The 17,077-nt window shown below is 39.6% G+C and overlaps 2 protein-coding genes across 5 annotated transcripts in view; one reads left to right on the forward strand and one right to left on the reverse strand.

Annotated features, from left to right (window-relative positions):
* The window catches only part of mllt10 (myeloid/lymphoid or mixed-lineage leukemia; translocated to, 10), a 44,278-nt gene extending 37,810 nt beyond the window's left edge, over positions 1–6,468 (reverse strand). For 2 of the 4 annotated variants that reach the window (XM_015386610.1, XM_015386609.1), the window contains exons 1-2: positions 5,997–6,462; positions 1,568–1,647 (exon numbers count right to left, since the gene is read on the reverse strand). In XM_015386610.1, coding sequence (XP_015242096.1) covers positions 1,568–1,647; positions 5,997–6,159 — 243 coding nt within the window. In that variant the 5' untranslated portion in view covers positions 6,160–6,462. Of the gene's footprint in view, positions 1–1,567; positions 1,648–5,996 lie in introns of all 4 variants that reach the window. The other 2 variants (XM_015386611.1, XM_015386612.1) reach the window with 2 other exon arrangements.
* Positions 6,469–13,793: 7,325 nt separating this feature from the next.
* Positions 13,794–16,731, forward strand: skida1 (SKI/DACH domain containing 1). Its single transcript, XM_015386613.1, has one exon. It carries the CDS (start codon positions 14,440–14,442, stop codon positions 16,717–16,719), a length of 2,280 nt encoding a protein of 759 aa, XP_015242099.1. The 5' UTR covers positions 13,794–14,439; the 3' UTR covers positions 16,720–16,731.
* The last annotated feature ends 346 nt before the right edge of the window (positions 16,732–17,077 follow it).

Raw genomic sequence — 17,077 nt, forward strand, 5'->3', positions numbered from 1 at the left:
CAGGCCAAGCTCGGTTAACAAATCGTACAGAACATTAACAATGAGTGTTGAATGGAGGGATCAGCAATACACACACAGTTTGTGATCTCAGAGCATGACTGTGGAAAAAATTAATGAATCAAGGAAAACACGTTTCAGCAGACAAAAAGGATTACAAAAAAAAAAAAATATTGAACGGTATTTATCCATCTCTACACAGAAACTCACCTGAATATCCAAATAATAAAATTACATAAATTAACAATCATAGAGAGCAGTGATCTTGAAAGCAATTTAAAATAAGTGAAAACTATTTTCTGACACTCTTATTGTATTGCGTACTTATGTTGAAATACAACAAGCGGACTCCCATGAGATATTTGGATTTAAAAACCAAAATACGTGAGCAATGTGCTGATGGAATAGAGCCACATAGTCACAGTTTCTTCCAATAGGCATGAATAGATTACAGTAGATTAGGAGGAAAACCACAAAGAAAAAAAAAAACAAATGGAGTAAAATGAGCAACCTCTGCTGAGGTGAATATATAGGGGATAACAATATCTGCTATCTGCAGTTAAAGTACGTGTATCAAGGTACAGTTTTATATTTTTGTCATGATAACTAATAAAGACCTGGAAATTAGTAACTCTACTGCAATTTAAAAAAATAATCAGATAACGCCTTACATACTACCGGAGCCTTATACTGTATATTTCAGTACAACCAGATTGGCCTGTTTCGTAACGGCAAAGGTTAGTTATGCCAACCGCTTCTTTTGCTTTTCAGAATCAGAAACGCTTCATTACCAGGCAGAATTTCTACACCAACAAGGAATTTATTTTGATAAAGAGCTTCACGCACATAAGCAGACATGCAATTAACAAATACATTTGGGGATATACAACCTTAGATTACTATTGCCTCCAGTTCGTTAAGTTTGCTGCAGCTTGTTCAGGTCTGAGACTTTAACTTGGGAGAAAACCTCATCCAAGTTTTTTTTTTTTTTTAACCAATCGTTCTGTTGTACATTACATTTACCTCGGGGCCAATTCGCTATATAAAAAACTTTAATCACCACATCACCATGCCCCCACCGCAGTGCTTGACAGTTGGCATAAAACTATGCCAGGAAAGTCTTCACAGCGTGCTCTAACAAAGGACATTTGCTGCAGAACCTGTTATCAAAGCGCAGTGCTGCAGCATAGCTTTTTAAACAGCAGTGAATAATGCTGTTTAAGTGAGCTGGTGGAAACAAAATGACTGGAAAATAACATTTTACCAATCAGCAAAGGAATTTTCAAATAATCAATTCCAAACCTACGTTTTTGAGAACAAAATAGTGACACCCCACACTGATAAGAGTGGTGGAATAGAGTGAAAAAGCTAACCCCACCCTCTAACAGCAGCCTATGATAAGAGCTGCTAAATAGAGCTTTGGTCTGGATGTAGGAGGATGAAGGCATGTGACGGACATCTTGTTAAAAAAACTTTAGTAAATGTGCTTAAAAAACGATCGCAAAACAGGGCATAGTTTAGAGCACCAAGATCATTTAAAAACACGGGATGAAGGAATTGAATCACTCACCACACGGGCCGCTCTCTCTTGGGATTCACACTTTCTGCAGAACCATGGACCAGTCGGCACCTGAACAATTCCATAGCAGGCTGGGTGGGCAAAAAAGAAAGATAATCAAACATCAAAACAAGAATTTTTTTTTTTAAACACACAGGAAAGGCAGTAGTACATCTAAATAAAAAGTTGGCAGTTCAAATTGCTCAAATTTAATCGACTTGCCTTGTTTTATGAGAACGATTTTGAGTTTATTTGCTCTTTAAATAAACACTTCACTTCTAAATCATGTCTGTGCTTTATTTTGAAGCTCCTTAAAGTCGAAAAATATTTTAATACCGTTCACATAACAGCTTTCAGTGAAACTGCTTAGTTGCTAAACAAAAACTGAAGGTCAGAGAAAATAAAAAAAAACATCCAGATCTCAAGCATTTAAGTTAGCATCATCAGCTTCTATGCAGAAACACAAACATCTAGCCCCTACTCAGCTCTTACTTTAACCCGTTCCACATGTTACACTGAAATCTCCCTTTTTTGGCACATAAGCATGAACCCAACAGTGCAGTATTCGCATCTGAATTGTGCTGGCAAACATTCAGATCCACCTGCTCTAAATACTGCAATACCACCTTAAATAGCCTAGCCCTACACATTTCAAGATTATCTCTGATGTGGCCAGAGCCCATAATCCACTGGGACGAAAAGCTATAATCCGAAATCTTGCGAACACCAACAGCTCATCCAATCACTTAAGGGCTTGGCAGATTTATATGTTGCTAGGCAAAACCGAACTAGAATTGGAGGCCTTTCTTTAATCAGGAGTAGCAGAACAGTGAAAATAATAAACCTACCGGATGTTATGAGACAGTTAAAAACAGCACAGAACAATTATTACAAATAATAAATTAATTTTTTACAGATTAGGGACAAGAGATTACCATACTTTCTCCTGAATAAAACTATAGATCATGTTAAATGTTTTTTTTAAACATCTTGCTACCATTTTCAGAACCTCCATGCTTAATGGTAAATAAGTGTATTCTCTGCAGAGGTTTGACTCAATCTTACCAATTATATTCCTGATATTTTAATCATACTCATATGATTTAAAGCAGTTTTTGCATATACTACTCCTATTACCCTAAAAAAAAAAGAAAAAAAAAAAGAAAAAAGACAGGGTTATCATGTTGTGGTTTAAAAGATTTTTTCTTCTGTGTAACTATAATTTTCCCAGTTGGCTCCAGAAAACAGCCCCCATTTGAAAAGATTTTTATCAGTCCTAAGCAATTTAGTCGTTTTTTGTTTGTTTTTTTCTGATTCAGCCTTTTCTGACTTTATTAAGAAGTACTGCACAGGGAGATGTTTATATTAATAGTGTGGTAACCTTGAGGAAAAAAATGCCATACTGGCTTTACAGTATTTACAGGTTAAATTATACAAAAACGCAGATCATCCAACTGAATTATTCAAAAGCAGAAAAGCAATAATTACTTATAATGCTGCTTGAATTAAGACATCAACAGCAATACAGCCTTCTTTCCACCATCTGACCTGTGGTGCCCACCAAACAAATAGACAGAAGCAGAGCTGCAGTCTCTATGCTTCATACTGCCAAAAAAATAGTTTAATTAATCCAGAAATTTCTCTATTAGCTCACTAAAAATACTTCAAGCAGCAGAAATCAAGAGAAACTTTTAGCAGGTTTTAAATTGTTTTATATTTTTGTATGCTTGACCCATGCCTATCACTGTGTTTACTGAGACAAGCTTGCTCCATGTATTTTTAGGACTGGCAATAAAATAAAAAGGAAACTAAACAAACAAAAAATGAAAAGCTAAAAGTGAGATAGACCTCTTTAATTTGGTTTAATCAAAAGAAAACTGTTAAAAAGTTTTATTTACTATTAAACTCACTGTTCTGCTCTGATCACCTGATTGGCAATAATGCATCTGCTTTCACCGTCCTTTAAAAACCAACTTCTATTAGGGAAAGTTACCTTTCCCACTAAAAAGAAGCTTAATCAGGACATTATTTTTAGTTATTTTTATATTGCTTCTATTAGTAACATAACTAGGGCATGATTTTGATACAACAAAAAGTGTTCAATGCACCAAAAGATTAGTTTTATTTAAAAAACAAATAAAATAAAAATCAGCAAAGCTGTCTAAGAAAAAAACAATATCATTAGTAAAAACCTTACTTCTGTACCAAAGAAGGTCTGTGTTCTATTAAAAATTTGTGCACTTGTGGTAAAAGAATAAAAGCATTTTAAGACATCACTGTCACCTTTTGGCTGAATAAAAGTCAAATATGTTCAAGAAGTCAAATCAAGTGTTTTTGGCTGTCTAGATTTGTTTCTAATGCTTCATTACAACTTTTGACATTTTTTAATGTGAATTCAGGTACAATATTTACCTCAGCGTTTTAAGCTTCTAAAAGGTATCATGAAACTCCTGTATGCTCTGCTGTGGGCTTAGCTTCAAAATCTTAATGAGATTTTATTTTACCATGAAACATTTTTAGTTTCCCACCATACTTTTTCCTCAAATTTCCATTCAAGCAGATGCTTGAACACAGCACTCCAAACAATAATGAGCACCAATGTTCTCACTAAGCTGCGCCTTTCCTCAACTGTGCACTGCTCGTGCACAAGACAGAACAGTAAAATTTCTTTTGTATCATTTTGAGTCTGTTAATCATTTGTTATGAACTTCGAAAAGCAACAATGATTACATAATATAGAAAAATTAATAACTCTTACTTCTATTTATCATACTAAATTAAATACATTAAAAATAAAATGAACAGGGAATATGTTTGTTTTATTATGTAATTTTATAGCATCTCATCTGTCACCGATGACCCCAGTCTGCTGGAGGCTGGCTTTGCAAACCTGCTTTATTAAATAAATCAGCTGTTCAATCCCAAATATCACTATTAAACCTGTTTTATAATAATTTATACGTGTAGGAGTGGTATTTGGATAATACAAAGCGAGTGTCATTAAATATAAAAAAATAATAAAATTCAGCAAATGTCCTGTTCACTGCGCAGCGCAATGCTCCTTGTTACTGTTTTTTTTTTTAATTCAAGTACACGATGAAGCAAAATCGCAAACAATAAGCAAAATTTAAATACGGTGGCTTCAGCACTTAGATGCGACGAGCTAAAGGAGATCTCACTTTGTGGATATCTGTCCTGCATTTCAAGTAAGGCTGCAACTAATGGTTATTTTGCAACCTGATTAATCTTTTGATCATTTTTTTTCAATTGATCGATTAATAATCGGATAGCAAAAGATTTTTTTTATTTAATTAAACCAGGTGAAACTAAATCTTTTCCACTCTAGGGGTTCTGCATAGAGCATGCTGACAGACAAAATCATTTATATATATATTTTATTTTTTTTTTTTCTTACAATATTTATATGATTATAGCTCTAAGTGGGTCACACTGACAGCTAAAGAAATATTTTACAGTCTCTCTACTGTGGTCAACGATTAATCTATTACTAAATTAGTTGACAATTATTTCAATAATCGATTAATCCGATTAATTGTTGCAGCCCTAATTTCAAGCATCCAGTACTGATTGTGAAAGAAGATCTAGTTTAACAAATCATATTAAAACAGCATCCAGAATGCTCTGAAAGCAGCATTTCCTTAAATAAACAATGTAACTTGCTATGAAAATGGGGTTATAACAAGTGTATTATTGGTAGGGGCTCAGCATGCAGATCTGATGTTGCTCAGTGGTCCTCAGAGGGAACATTGCTTAGTGCTAGCAATAAAAAACTTGTTTTTATATTAGTCTTCTTTATTAGACATATTTAGTTTGAGGCATAATGACTAAATTGCATTAATTAACCCCTCAAACACTTTTGATTTCAGCTACTGAAACAATGCTGCTTCAGAAAAGCTGATCAGCTGTTCTGGCAGCTCCTATCTGTGTTTACCTAGTGGGCACATGGTTTGGCTGCTACATGTGTAAACATTAGACACCCTCATGTGCAGGGGCACCCTGCATGCAAAGCGTTTTGGGTGTTTGAGCTACACAGGAATAAACAACATATACATTAGCTTTAAGCTTTCTAGGTTTAATCCATCTTTAGATTATCATCCTTTCCTTATTTCCATCCGGTCTCTTTGGTTAACACATGGTAAGAAGGGGCTTTTATTCCTCCCTCGCTCCATCTTTCATAACAGCTTCTGACAAGGAAACAATGGCAACGGCTCGGAGCCAGAAACGTCTTCATGCTGTCAGCTCTCATCAACGTGCAAAGCTAAGCTAGCTGGGAAGCTGCAGCAGCATGTATGGAGTATGACCTCGGCATTTAGCAGGCAGAAGAAGAAGAGGAGGAGGAGGAGGAGGAGGAGGAGGTAACCTTTCGATATGAACGCTAACTAGCACGGGGGGCTAATGCTAAGCTTGGCTAGCAGCTCACCTTGATGCACGGCGACGTTGCATCCGTGGCCGTCGCAGTATACCAGCGGGTTCTCCGCCCAGCCCCGTTCGTCAGAGCACACACAGCACCCGCCGATCATCTCCTTCATGTTACACGTCAACAGCTTGTCGTCCGCCTTCAGACAACGCTCGCCGCAGACCATCTACGAGGAAAGCGGACATGCGGAGGAACACACAAGGAACGACCGAAGAAGAAGGAAAAAAAAAGGAAAATAAACACTGCCTTCGGAGAAGTCCTCGGTTTCGCACGCAGCGCCGCTCTAAGTCCCACTCCACCGAAATGTCATGATTTAGACGTGTTTACATCCTTTTTTCGATGCACTATTTTGTTTTCACCAAAACATCGCCGTCAGGGCTTGATGGTGAATGTGAGGGGGGGAGGGACTTCTGAGGGAACAGGAAATGCGTCATGAAGCACGACGAGTGATTGACGTGACTCGAGTAACGGCTCCTGCTTTGGTCTCACGAGATTTAGGTAGAAAGGAGACTCCATAGAGTTCAACTGAATACAAAAAAGGTCAAAATTCTGTTTTTTTCACTCAACAAAAGTTACCATAACGCAAGGAACTGTGTTGTTACAGAATGAGTCTGTCTCTTGTATTTTTATTTAATTCTTTTTTAGGTTTTGTATGTTTCCATATTACTGCCTGTTTATTTATTTATTTGTTTATTTATTTATTTATTTATTTCTGTTGCCTTGCACAAGTTAAGTTGATTTCCTGTATATAATTGTCATTTTCTCTTTTTTTTTTTTGTAAGAAAGAAAAGTGGAGATTCCTACTTGAAAATGTCAATTAATGTTTTTGTTAAATAAAAAAAAAACTGCAGAGGAACAAGAAGCTGTAAACACGTTAGATTCTGAGGGAAATATGATAAGGAAAAAAGAAAAAAGGGAAGAAAAATATTTGACTTTACAACTAAACAAATTACTCACACTGGACATTGTTTTCCTGATGTTGTTATTCAGACTTTTTAACTTTTACTTTTAAAACTCTTTTAATGTAAAAAGCACACAGTGAATACCATTCCCTACCCAATCACAAACTCATATTCTTTTTTTTTTTTTCATTTACGTCGTAACAAAAACATTTAAGTGAAAAATGTTATACTTCATGAGTGAGCCAATATAATACTAAATACTTAGTATAATACTAAAAATTTATAAAAATTCCAAAATCCTTAAGCACATTAAAAAACATATTTATCAACATGTAAAGCTCCCACAATTTCCCCATTGTGGGACAATAAAGGGAATTTCTATTTTATTCTTTTTCAGTCTCAAAATGGAACATGCTTTCTTAACAGAATCAAAGATTCTTCTAGATTCTTCTAAATAAGTGTACAAATAAATACGAAATAAATACCAAAAAAATATGACAATATTCCTGGGGTGTTGTTTTATGTGCAAATAATCTATAAATCTAAAATTAACAACAGCAAATATGCAAACATTTGTTTTTTGTATCAATATCATTTCAAATTAGTATTGTGTCCAGATACCGGTTTTAAGTATAGATACTTTTTCAGAGTGTCAATACTTTTGCCACCCAAAATCATTATCAGTTCTTGCTTATTCTTTGAGCTGAAACATAAAGCACATCACCTCCCTGTAACTTTTATGTGGTAAACAGTTGTTACTCTGGGAGTTTATGTCAGCATGCCACATTTTCTAATTAACATCAAGGATATTAAAATCAAATGTAATCAAAATACCTTAAAGACATTAAAATACTTGTTGCTGCTTGTACTTTCATAAGCTTTGAGAGTCACTTGAGTAATTATTAATGTTAGTTTTAGCCTTAGAGTACTAGTTTATCAATCTTACGGTTAGGGTTAGGTTTTATATTTCTAGCTCACTAGCATGTGTAACAACTTTGACTGGCAATACTTGTTATATTCAGCACAGGTTGCTTCAAGTCAAACCCTTCCAATATTGATATGCTTGTAATAAAATTCTGATTGCAAATATCCAACGTCTAACAAACTATTATTTCCTTATTGATTTACAAGTAAGCAGCTAAAGAAAAGAAAGAAAAAAAAACACGGAGATCCAGCCGCTGAGCCAATTGTAACACTGATAAAAATTAAATCTAAGTCACAAGTGTATTTTTTTTTCTTGAATTGAGCAGATAAGTGAGACACTTTGGCAACGGAGCAAGACAATTAAGAATATAATAAGAAAAAGAAACCGCAGCAAAATATCCAATCATCTTATTTTAAGGCTGATCATACGCATTCCATTGGCAGATCATCTTACTTACCTGCTCAAATACAGGTAAATAGTTATTTTAAGAATTTTTTACTCATTTTGAGATTGTCTTTGCAGCGTACCTAAAACTCTGAAAGACGCCATACTGTTATAGTCTGGTGAGATGATTTTTAATTTTTAAGCAGACCTCTGAATAGCATGTGTGTGAGTGTATATATATATATATATATATATTTATATATATTAGGGCTGAATATCAGCATATATATTGCGTAGCTGAATATCAGCATGTCAGTGGTCTGCTTTGTTTTGACAGTTCTCCATGCTGTTGCCAAGGATGCTCACACACACTCACACACGCTATTCCAAGCACTCAGCTGCTGCTTGCATCACTGACTCCTCTGAGCGTGCTCTTGCGCTCGGTTTCCAGAGAAACGTAATGACTTGCCAGTAATGTGCAGGAGCACACGAGCGTCCTCCGTGTAATATGGTGAGCGAGAGGTCCCTGGGAGTGCCTGCCCATTGTTTGCTTTAATTTCAAATTGCTCAAATGCTCCAGTCGACACTGGACCCTGCACTAAAAGGGGGTGGGGGGGCTCAGGGGGTGAAAAAAGAAGAAGAAGAAAAAAAAAGTGAATGGTGTTTGGCAGAGGAAAACCTATTAGAGCTGGAGAGAACAAAGGGAGGCGAAAGGAGGGGGCAGTGATGGTGGAAGGGCCCATATAGCTGCTGAGAATGCTGGAAATGGTAAACAATTTTTACAACTTGGTTTTGATTAAGTCAGAGTCTGCACAAATTACCCATAATGCTGCTCAGGATGTCAAAGGAAAGCCTTTTCTGCAGACAGAAATGCACATTGACACCATCTTATTCCTAACTATGAAAGTCCTTTATGGGTAGTTTGCTTTTTTTTATTTAAGCCATTCTACACTTAAACATAAAAATATGTTACTTTTTTAAAAATCTTTATTTTATGTATTTAGGTAACAAGGGAAAGAGCAATGCATATCACAATCTTTAGCAGAGAGAAAATACAGTAACCAGATTTTTATAGGTATATGTCACAGGTGGTGAACTGGAGACTTTATTTTTGAAAAGTACGCAATATTATGAACCAGCCTTGCAAAATAAAAATAATATATGCTTAAAAATTCTGAAGCTACAGTACACTTCATTCATTTTGTCCTCTATACTGTAGAAAAGTTGTTTCACAAACCTTGTATTGTGGCTGTAGCTGCATCCTTACAAGAAGGGTAACACAATTTTACAGGGGGAAAATTGGAAACGTGGAGTATGCAAATGGAAGTGATTGCAGAGGAAGAAGCAACAATCAGACCTGCGTTTGCATGGTACAAATATAATGCATTTCTCATCTCAGATTTTAATTCTATAATTTATAGTAATGACAAAAAGGGGAAAAAAGGAAGGATTGCATTTTAAAGTGGTTTTATGCGTCTCTGCGCCTGTGTTGGGTGTGTGTGGTGGTGGTGGGTGGTTGGGGGGATTGTAGAATAAATCCTGGGGAGTCTGAGGGGATTGTTTTCACAGATTGACCTAATATATGTTAACAAATTAGGACTTCTGCTTGTAAACAACAATGTTTTTGTTTCAAGCCATGCTTCCTTTCGGATTAAGCAGTTAGTAATACTTATCTTTTCATGCATGCCACAGAAAAAAAGGAAGGAAATTTAAAATTATAGAAGAGACCTTGCAGATGAGAATCTGCACAGGCTTAAAGAAATATTTAACTATATTAAATAAAATATAAAAAAGTACATACCTGCTATCATTTAAATAAAATGCATTCCTGCAAATCCAGTGTTGCTAAAATTTCCATGTTTGGCAGAGGCATGTGTGATAAATACCTGTGACTTTTGTTTAAAATTAAAGATTAAAATCACCAATATGTTGCATGCAAAAAGGGTGCATCCTTAAAAAAATGGTTGGGCATTCCTGCCCTGATATCTTGGTAACTATGCAGACTTCTTTCTATCAGTTGTTTTGCAGCAGAAATGAATACAGAAAGGTGAAACCAACCCACTCTTGCCATGCTTTGTTTTCCCCCCTTACAGCGCATTTATCAGTATTTAGCTTACTCAGGGAGCATAGGGACAGAGGGGGAAATACAAACAGTCCCAACACGGCGGGGTGAAAGGTGAAGAGAGCCCTCCCCCCACCACTGTCCACGCATACTTCAGGCTCGGATTGCAAGTAAAAATCACATTCTCTTGTGGCAGTGGGGGGTGGAGAAGAATTCATTGTTTTGGCATGGGGCAGTGGGTTTGTGTCATAAAACGTCTATGCTCTTACAAGTGCCAGCTCCTCCTTGACCAAAGTGTCTCCATAAAACTCAATGCGAAACAAATGAGAGACGCAGCAGCAGAGCAGGAAGCCCTATGGCTGAGGAAGCAGAGCGGGAGCAGAAATAGGTGTGTGTTAAGCTTTGAAATAGTCGAATGCATGAAAAAAAGAAATGATCAAAGCGTTTCAAACAAATACTGAAATAAAAAAATAAAATCTAAACTTTATTTCATGCAAAATTAACCCTTTAGTGAATTAAACGATAAAAATAATGCGTATCTGTTGCTACTCAGAATTATATATATACACACACACACATATATATATATATATATATATATATATATATATATATATATATATATATATATATATATATATATATATACACACACATAAAAAAATACATCTAAGTTAGTAGTTTTCTCAGAAAACTGAATTTTTTTTCTTGAGTTGAGCAGGTGAGAGACTTTGCCAATTGAATAAGACAATTTACTTTTAAAATAAGAAAAACACCTGTAGCCTGTTATTTCAAGTGGATAATATCTAATTATCTAATTTTAAGAGTAAAAATAAGCAGATCGTCTTATTTTCCTACTCAAATTAAGAGTAATTACACTTATTTTAAGAATTTTTTATTTTTAGAACGTTTTTGCATTTATATATATATATATATGTATGTATGTATGTATGTATAATATAGAGATAGATCTTTTTTTGCACTTATCCCATGTTTGCATTCAGAGCTTTCTATCAAACAAATCTATGAAATTACATCCTGTTGCTTCCCTTTAAAGCTTAATCTGTTCCTGCAGACATGCTCAGTGCATACTAAACTGTACCCCTAAAACGTTTTTTTTTTTTTTTCAGCATCACCAGCCCCTCCGCGGAAGCTTGTTAAAAAAAACTCCACCGTGGTTAAGGTCTCCTGCTTTGGCCACGCGTGGTCTATTTTCCTTTGTAGCCACGTGTGGCAACTGTGTGGCAAAAATAGGATTTAAATCTCATTTTAACTTGAATAAAAAGTTGTATTTATTATTTTTTTAAGATAACAGGATCGTTGCAAGGTTATAACATTGAGTTCAAAACCGATTTACGCCTTTGCGCAAGCAGATTATGTATTTAAGTAAAAAATAAAGAGTAAAAGAACAATGAAAATAACAGTTAATGCAGGTAAACGACATTTTTAATCAAAATAAGAAACTCGAAAAGATGGAAACGACATCAAATTTATTTCATATGATACCAGTCAACAGAAACAAGTGTGATACGTTGAAATTATTTAAATCTCGAACCACATGTATTAAACCCTTCAAGAGAGAAACAAGATCAGAGGCAGTGAAACAAAGAGAGTTTATTGTCTCGACCAGAAGAAATCCAGTTTATCCAAAGAGCAGGACTCTAAAGATGAAACAAGCGCTGATTGTCTTTTTTTCCCCCAAACCTCCCCCATGCAGGACGGACACGGTGCGCACAGCGGCCGTGCGTGGGGATCTATGATCTGCTCCCACAGGGGCGATCCGGACTTCACCCACCCAGGAACTCTTCAAACATCACTGCTGTCAATAGGTCCCATTAAAGTCTTTTTATTATGATATTTTTGCCCCTTTCACCGTAAGCAGAGCCAGAAGATGTCCATGTGCAGCTTATATGAGGAAGCGCTGAGAATGTGGGTCATTTGACCTCGAGCAGGGCTGCAGTGGGAGTTAACTAAGCTAAAGAGAACAGGCTTCATGTAATCGCAGATAATATTCAAAGGCGCACACACACACATAAAACACCCGCATTACCTTCCTTTTCTGTCATTCAAAGGTTTTAGGGTAAAAGTGGAACAACTTTTACCTTAAAACCTTTGCTTTACGCATGCTTTCCCGTGGCGCTGCAGTCTGAGAAGATGTGCTGTGATTCACCAACCTGTGCAGATGTTGCTTCTATTTGCAGGTCGGTATTATTCAATGCATGCTGGCAAAGCCTGTAAATAAACATAAGCAGGCTTATTAATGCTGTGCGGATGAGCATGCCCGGTCTTGAGACTGACCCCGTGAGGGAACGGGGGCCACAGGGGGGGACCGACGTATTTTATACACAATGGGAGAAAATGTGGTGCTAGGACAATAGACGATCGAATGAGCATAATGTGGGGCTATTGTTTCTTTTTTCCCTTCCAGAATAATTAACCGATAAGACCAATAGGTTATTTGGAGAGCCCACAGGGTGGTGACTTCAGCTGCAATCTCCCCTTTTCTTTTTGAGAAGCCTGTCGGGTGTGTGTGGATGGATGAGGTGTGCGTGCGTTCGTTTCAGGTTACGAATCCGGACGTGTGTATGTGCATGAGTCCGTGCATTTTATGTCACAAGGTTTATATGCGCAAAGGCTAAATGTGTGCAGAACGGTCTCCTCGAAGGTGCATGCTGTGATTCCGCGGTGCTTTTTTTCTTCTCTCTGAAAGAGACAGCTTTCCAGAACTAGTTTATTATCAATACATCCGCAAATATAAAAAAATGCACTATTATCTGTTTTGGAATCGTGCCAAATTATTTATACAATTGTTACGTCAGGCTTTAGGATCATATATAGGCTTATTAAAAAATTATATGCGGGAAATGCAATTCTGACTTTGCACTTTGTTCTGCACCGCACGCTCCTTTTGCAAGCAAAAGGGGAATAACAAAACAGAACTCAAAATACCTTCACCTTGTTATAAAAGGCGGTTATTTATAAAAGCACAATAATCCTTGCGTAATTACGCAAACATTACGCAAATCCTGAAGCAATATCGATATTTTTCAAACTAAATATTCGGATAATTTTAAAGTCAATCTGTAATCCTAAAAGTGGGCATGTCTGCATATATGGGAACAAAAAAGAAAAGATCTAAAGACTGGAACAAGAAAAACTGGCTGACCGTCAAAGTAAAACAAAGCTGCTTGCAAAGCAATTAAACCCGGAATATGTTATTTAAGCTGCGCCTTTTTTTCCTGCGTCGACACACATACCAAACAAAGGCAGAATCATTTTATGCAATCAGTAATACGTATTTCAAATTACAGTTAAACCTAAAGGGAATAACACCATATGTTCCAGTTTTTACTGACTAAAACAGTGACTGCGGTTAATTTCTATATAATAAAGAATATTGCGCGCGTGTGTGTGTGTTGGGGGGGGGGGGGGGGGATTAGCTACTGAAATATCCACTTCTTCAATAACAGCATTATTTGCTCAAACGGCAGACTGTGGGCACAATTGTAAACTACAGTAATAGCGGGGTGTGGGAGGGGGGGTGGGGACGGAATATCCATTTTTATTGCATCACCTGTCAGCGCCGTCCAATGGGCTTCCACACCGCCGGCATTAATTGATGAAGGTGTCTCTAGACTGGCCCACCTCCCTCTCCAAGTCGGTTTTTTTCTTCTTCTTTTTTTGTGGCTTAGCCAGCAGTCAGAAATGCAGCTGCTGTTTTAGCTCTGATTCTGCTTCTCCTCTGTCTCGGATTCACTCTTTCCTCCCTCTCTCCTCCCCACCCTCGCAACACCTCCCTCTCTCCCTCTCCTCCTCTCGCTATTTTATCCCTCTGGCTGAGGCAGTGGTGCACACCTACCCCTCGTCCTGCTGCCGACCAGAGGGGGAGTGGAGCCGGGCGGACGCAGGTAACAGCGGCGGCCCCCGGCTTGGTGGATGCATCCCTGCGCATTCCTTCACCATGCCGGACAGGGCTGGATGCTGTCTGCTTGCCATCAGACAGGGTCAGCCCCGTTTAAAACTCCGCATGTCAAAGTTTGCATGTTCATGACGCAGCAGCAGCAGAGTGGATGGATTAAAGGTATGCAGAATGCCTTGAGCCCACGACCCTGTGCCATGTGCCGGTGAATCTACAGAGTCCAAGCAGACACTACATGGATTAATGCACCAAACATGGGAGACCTGGAGTGTGGGTTTGAGGAAATGCAAGGAGTGAGACTGGGATACCTGCTCATCAAAGGAAGGCAAATGTTTGCATTGTCTCAGGTCTTCACCGACCTGCTGAAGAACATCCCTCGGACCACGGTGCACAAGCGCATGGACCACCTGAAGGTGAAGAAGCACCAGTGCGACCTGGAGGAACTCCGCAAGCTCAAGGCAATAAACTCCATCGCTTTCCACGCCGCTAAGTGCACCCTCATTTCTCGGGAGGACGTGGAGGCTCTGTACGTCTCCTGCAAGACGGAGCGAGTGTTAAAGTCCGCAAAGAAGAGGACAGCCAAAGCGGCGTGCCCCCTCGCGGGCGACGACGAGGAAGAGAGAGAGCCCCCGGGTGTCCTGCGCGCGGACGCGGAGCTGATGTGGAAGGAAAAAGTTTGGTTCAGTTTGCACGGCGTCCCACAGCTGCAAAGCAGGACTGGACGGAAAGGGGAGCTGAGTCCTTCTTCTTGCCTTACCGACGCCAAACTACCTCAATTTTACCACAAAGCCCACGGACGGGATTACCGTTGGACAGCTAAATCCAGCCACAAACACTTTAAAAACTATGAAACTGATAGATTTACAGGGAACCGATTCGCTGTGAGCCAAAGGCACGCTTTTTTCCGACAGCCGGCGTTGTTTCAGCCGGCAGCAGTTCAGCAGCGCTCAGCCGGCGACTCACTCCACAAAAGGAAGAGGAGGCGCGAGAGCGGCGGCAGGAGCAAACACGCGCACCTGCACGCGCCGCCGGTGCTGCTGGTCCAGCCCAAATCCTCTGGAGCCACTTTCGGCGCTTTCCACCTCAACCCTGATTTCTATCTCTACCCGCGACCTCACCATCATCACCACCACCACCATCATCATCATCACCACCACCACAACAGCAGCAACAATGAGTCCGGCTTCCCGGAGAGCTACAGCAGTGATACCGAGTCCTGCAGCACATATTCGGACGCACAGTGTCGGGACTCGGACTTCGGGTCCGGGTTTTCCAGCAGCAGCTGCAGCAGCTCCGAGGAGGAGGTGGATGAGGATGATACGCAATCGGAGAGTTCAGAGGTCAGTTCGGATGAAGATGAGGAGACTTCATCTCAGTCCGACTCCAGCTCTGTCTCAAGTCGCGTTTCGGTCCAAAGTATCCGATTCAGACGCGCGCGGGTGGGTCTCCACGCGGGGAAAGCACCTTTGGTCCTACAGCCCACTTTTCACTACAACCAGCAGCACAGGACGCTGAGTCACACCGACAAGAATCCAAACTGTGATTATGGTGAAACAAGGAAAGACTCTTTACAGTTAAACCCAGATGCTGGGGGAAATATTTTCACCAAACCTGCAAAAGAAAAAGTTTGTGATGATGATCCAAACAGGACTGAGAAGGAAATGGTCCCTTATTCATCTGGACAGGAGCTGAGCAAGGCCTCTCATCCAGTTTCCTTCAGGTCCAGGGGATTCAGCCCGCAGGATGACAATTACAAGACCCAAAAATGCGCCGACAGACGGGAGAAGCTGAAAGTTTGCACCCCGCCGAAAAAAATAAAGACTGAGTCAGAGGAGCCCCCCGCAACCGCGTCCCCCCTCTCCGACAGCAGCAGGTCCGCCTTCAGTCTGAGCAATGTGAAAGTTAAAGTGGAGGAAAGCTGCGATGAATATGAATACCTGCAGAGCCAGAGCAAATGGAAAGGAGATAAGGCAGATCTCAGCGGAGCCATCAAACATGGAGTCTTTTCTAACAGCGGGATTAAAGCGGCGGAGAAAAGCCCCGGCGTGGCCCCTGGGTCCCCCTGCGATTCTCTGCAATGCAAAAGCAGCCAGGACGCGCCGTGCGCGGAGGAGGGGGAGCAGAGAAAGAAAACCTGCAGGGCTTCGGGGCGGGAGGCTAAAAAACCCCGAATTTCCAGGACGCATACAAAACAAAACGTGCCTAGAGTCAACACGGCTCCCTCTTCCTCCTCCTCATCTTCTTCGTCTTCAACCACAGAGGATTTACGGAGCAGACGCAAACGCAGCACCGCCAGCAGCACAGCAGCAGCAGCAGGGGCTTCTCTTGCAAAAAAACCTTTCACCCTGATGGCAAATTTCCCATCCCCACCGTCGCTGATCGTGGACAGCAGCGGGGATTTGTGCCCTGCTTACTCCCTGAGCTCACTTAGGGGCCCGGGGCCTCCTCCTCCGTCCCACCCCGTGTGGAAGTGGCAACCAGGCGGTCAGATTCTCCCTCCCCCACAGCACACTCAGAGAACCAGGAAATACTGAGCTGAGGCAAAATAAAAAAACCTTATTCATCTCCAACATACCCTTTGTCTTAAGGTGATCGCTTACCCTCTCTGCCTTCACTTATATTATTTTTCTAACTTTTTTTTTTTGTCAAGTGGGATTTACATTCCGTTTCTATTCTCCCCCTGAGGAAAAGCCACAAGATCCCACTTGGAGCCTCCACAGGACTGTGAAACACATCTCGTGGATTATTGTCTAAAAACCCCGGTTCAAAATAAGCTATTGATTCTAAGCAATATGTTTTTCTCCCAATCTTTGGTCCATTAGGTTTCCTGGTTTGCTCGACCTGTTGGATTGTTGCAGCAGAGTTTCAATGGGATTGTTCTTTGTCTAAAAC

This window comes from Cyprinodon variegatus, unplaced genomic scaffold (assembly GCF_000732505.1).
Source record: "Cyprinodon variegatus isolate N-32 unplaced genomic scaffold, C_variegatus-1.0 Scaffold372, whole genome shotgun sequence".
Classification (NCBI taxonomy): Eukaryota; Metazoa; Chordata; class Actinopteri; order Cyprinodontiformes; family Cyprinodontidae; genus Cyprinodon; species Cyprinodon variegatus.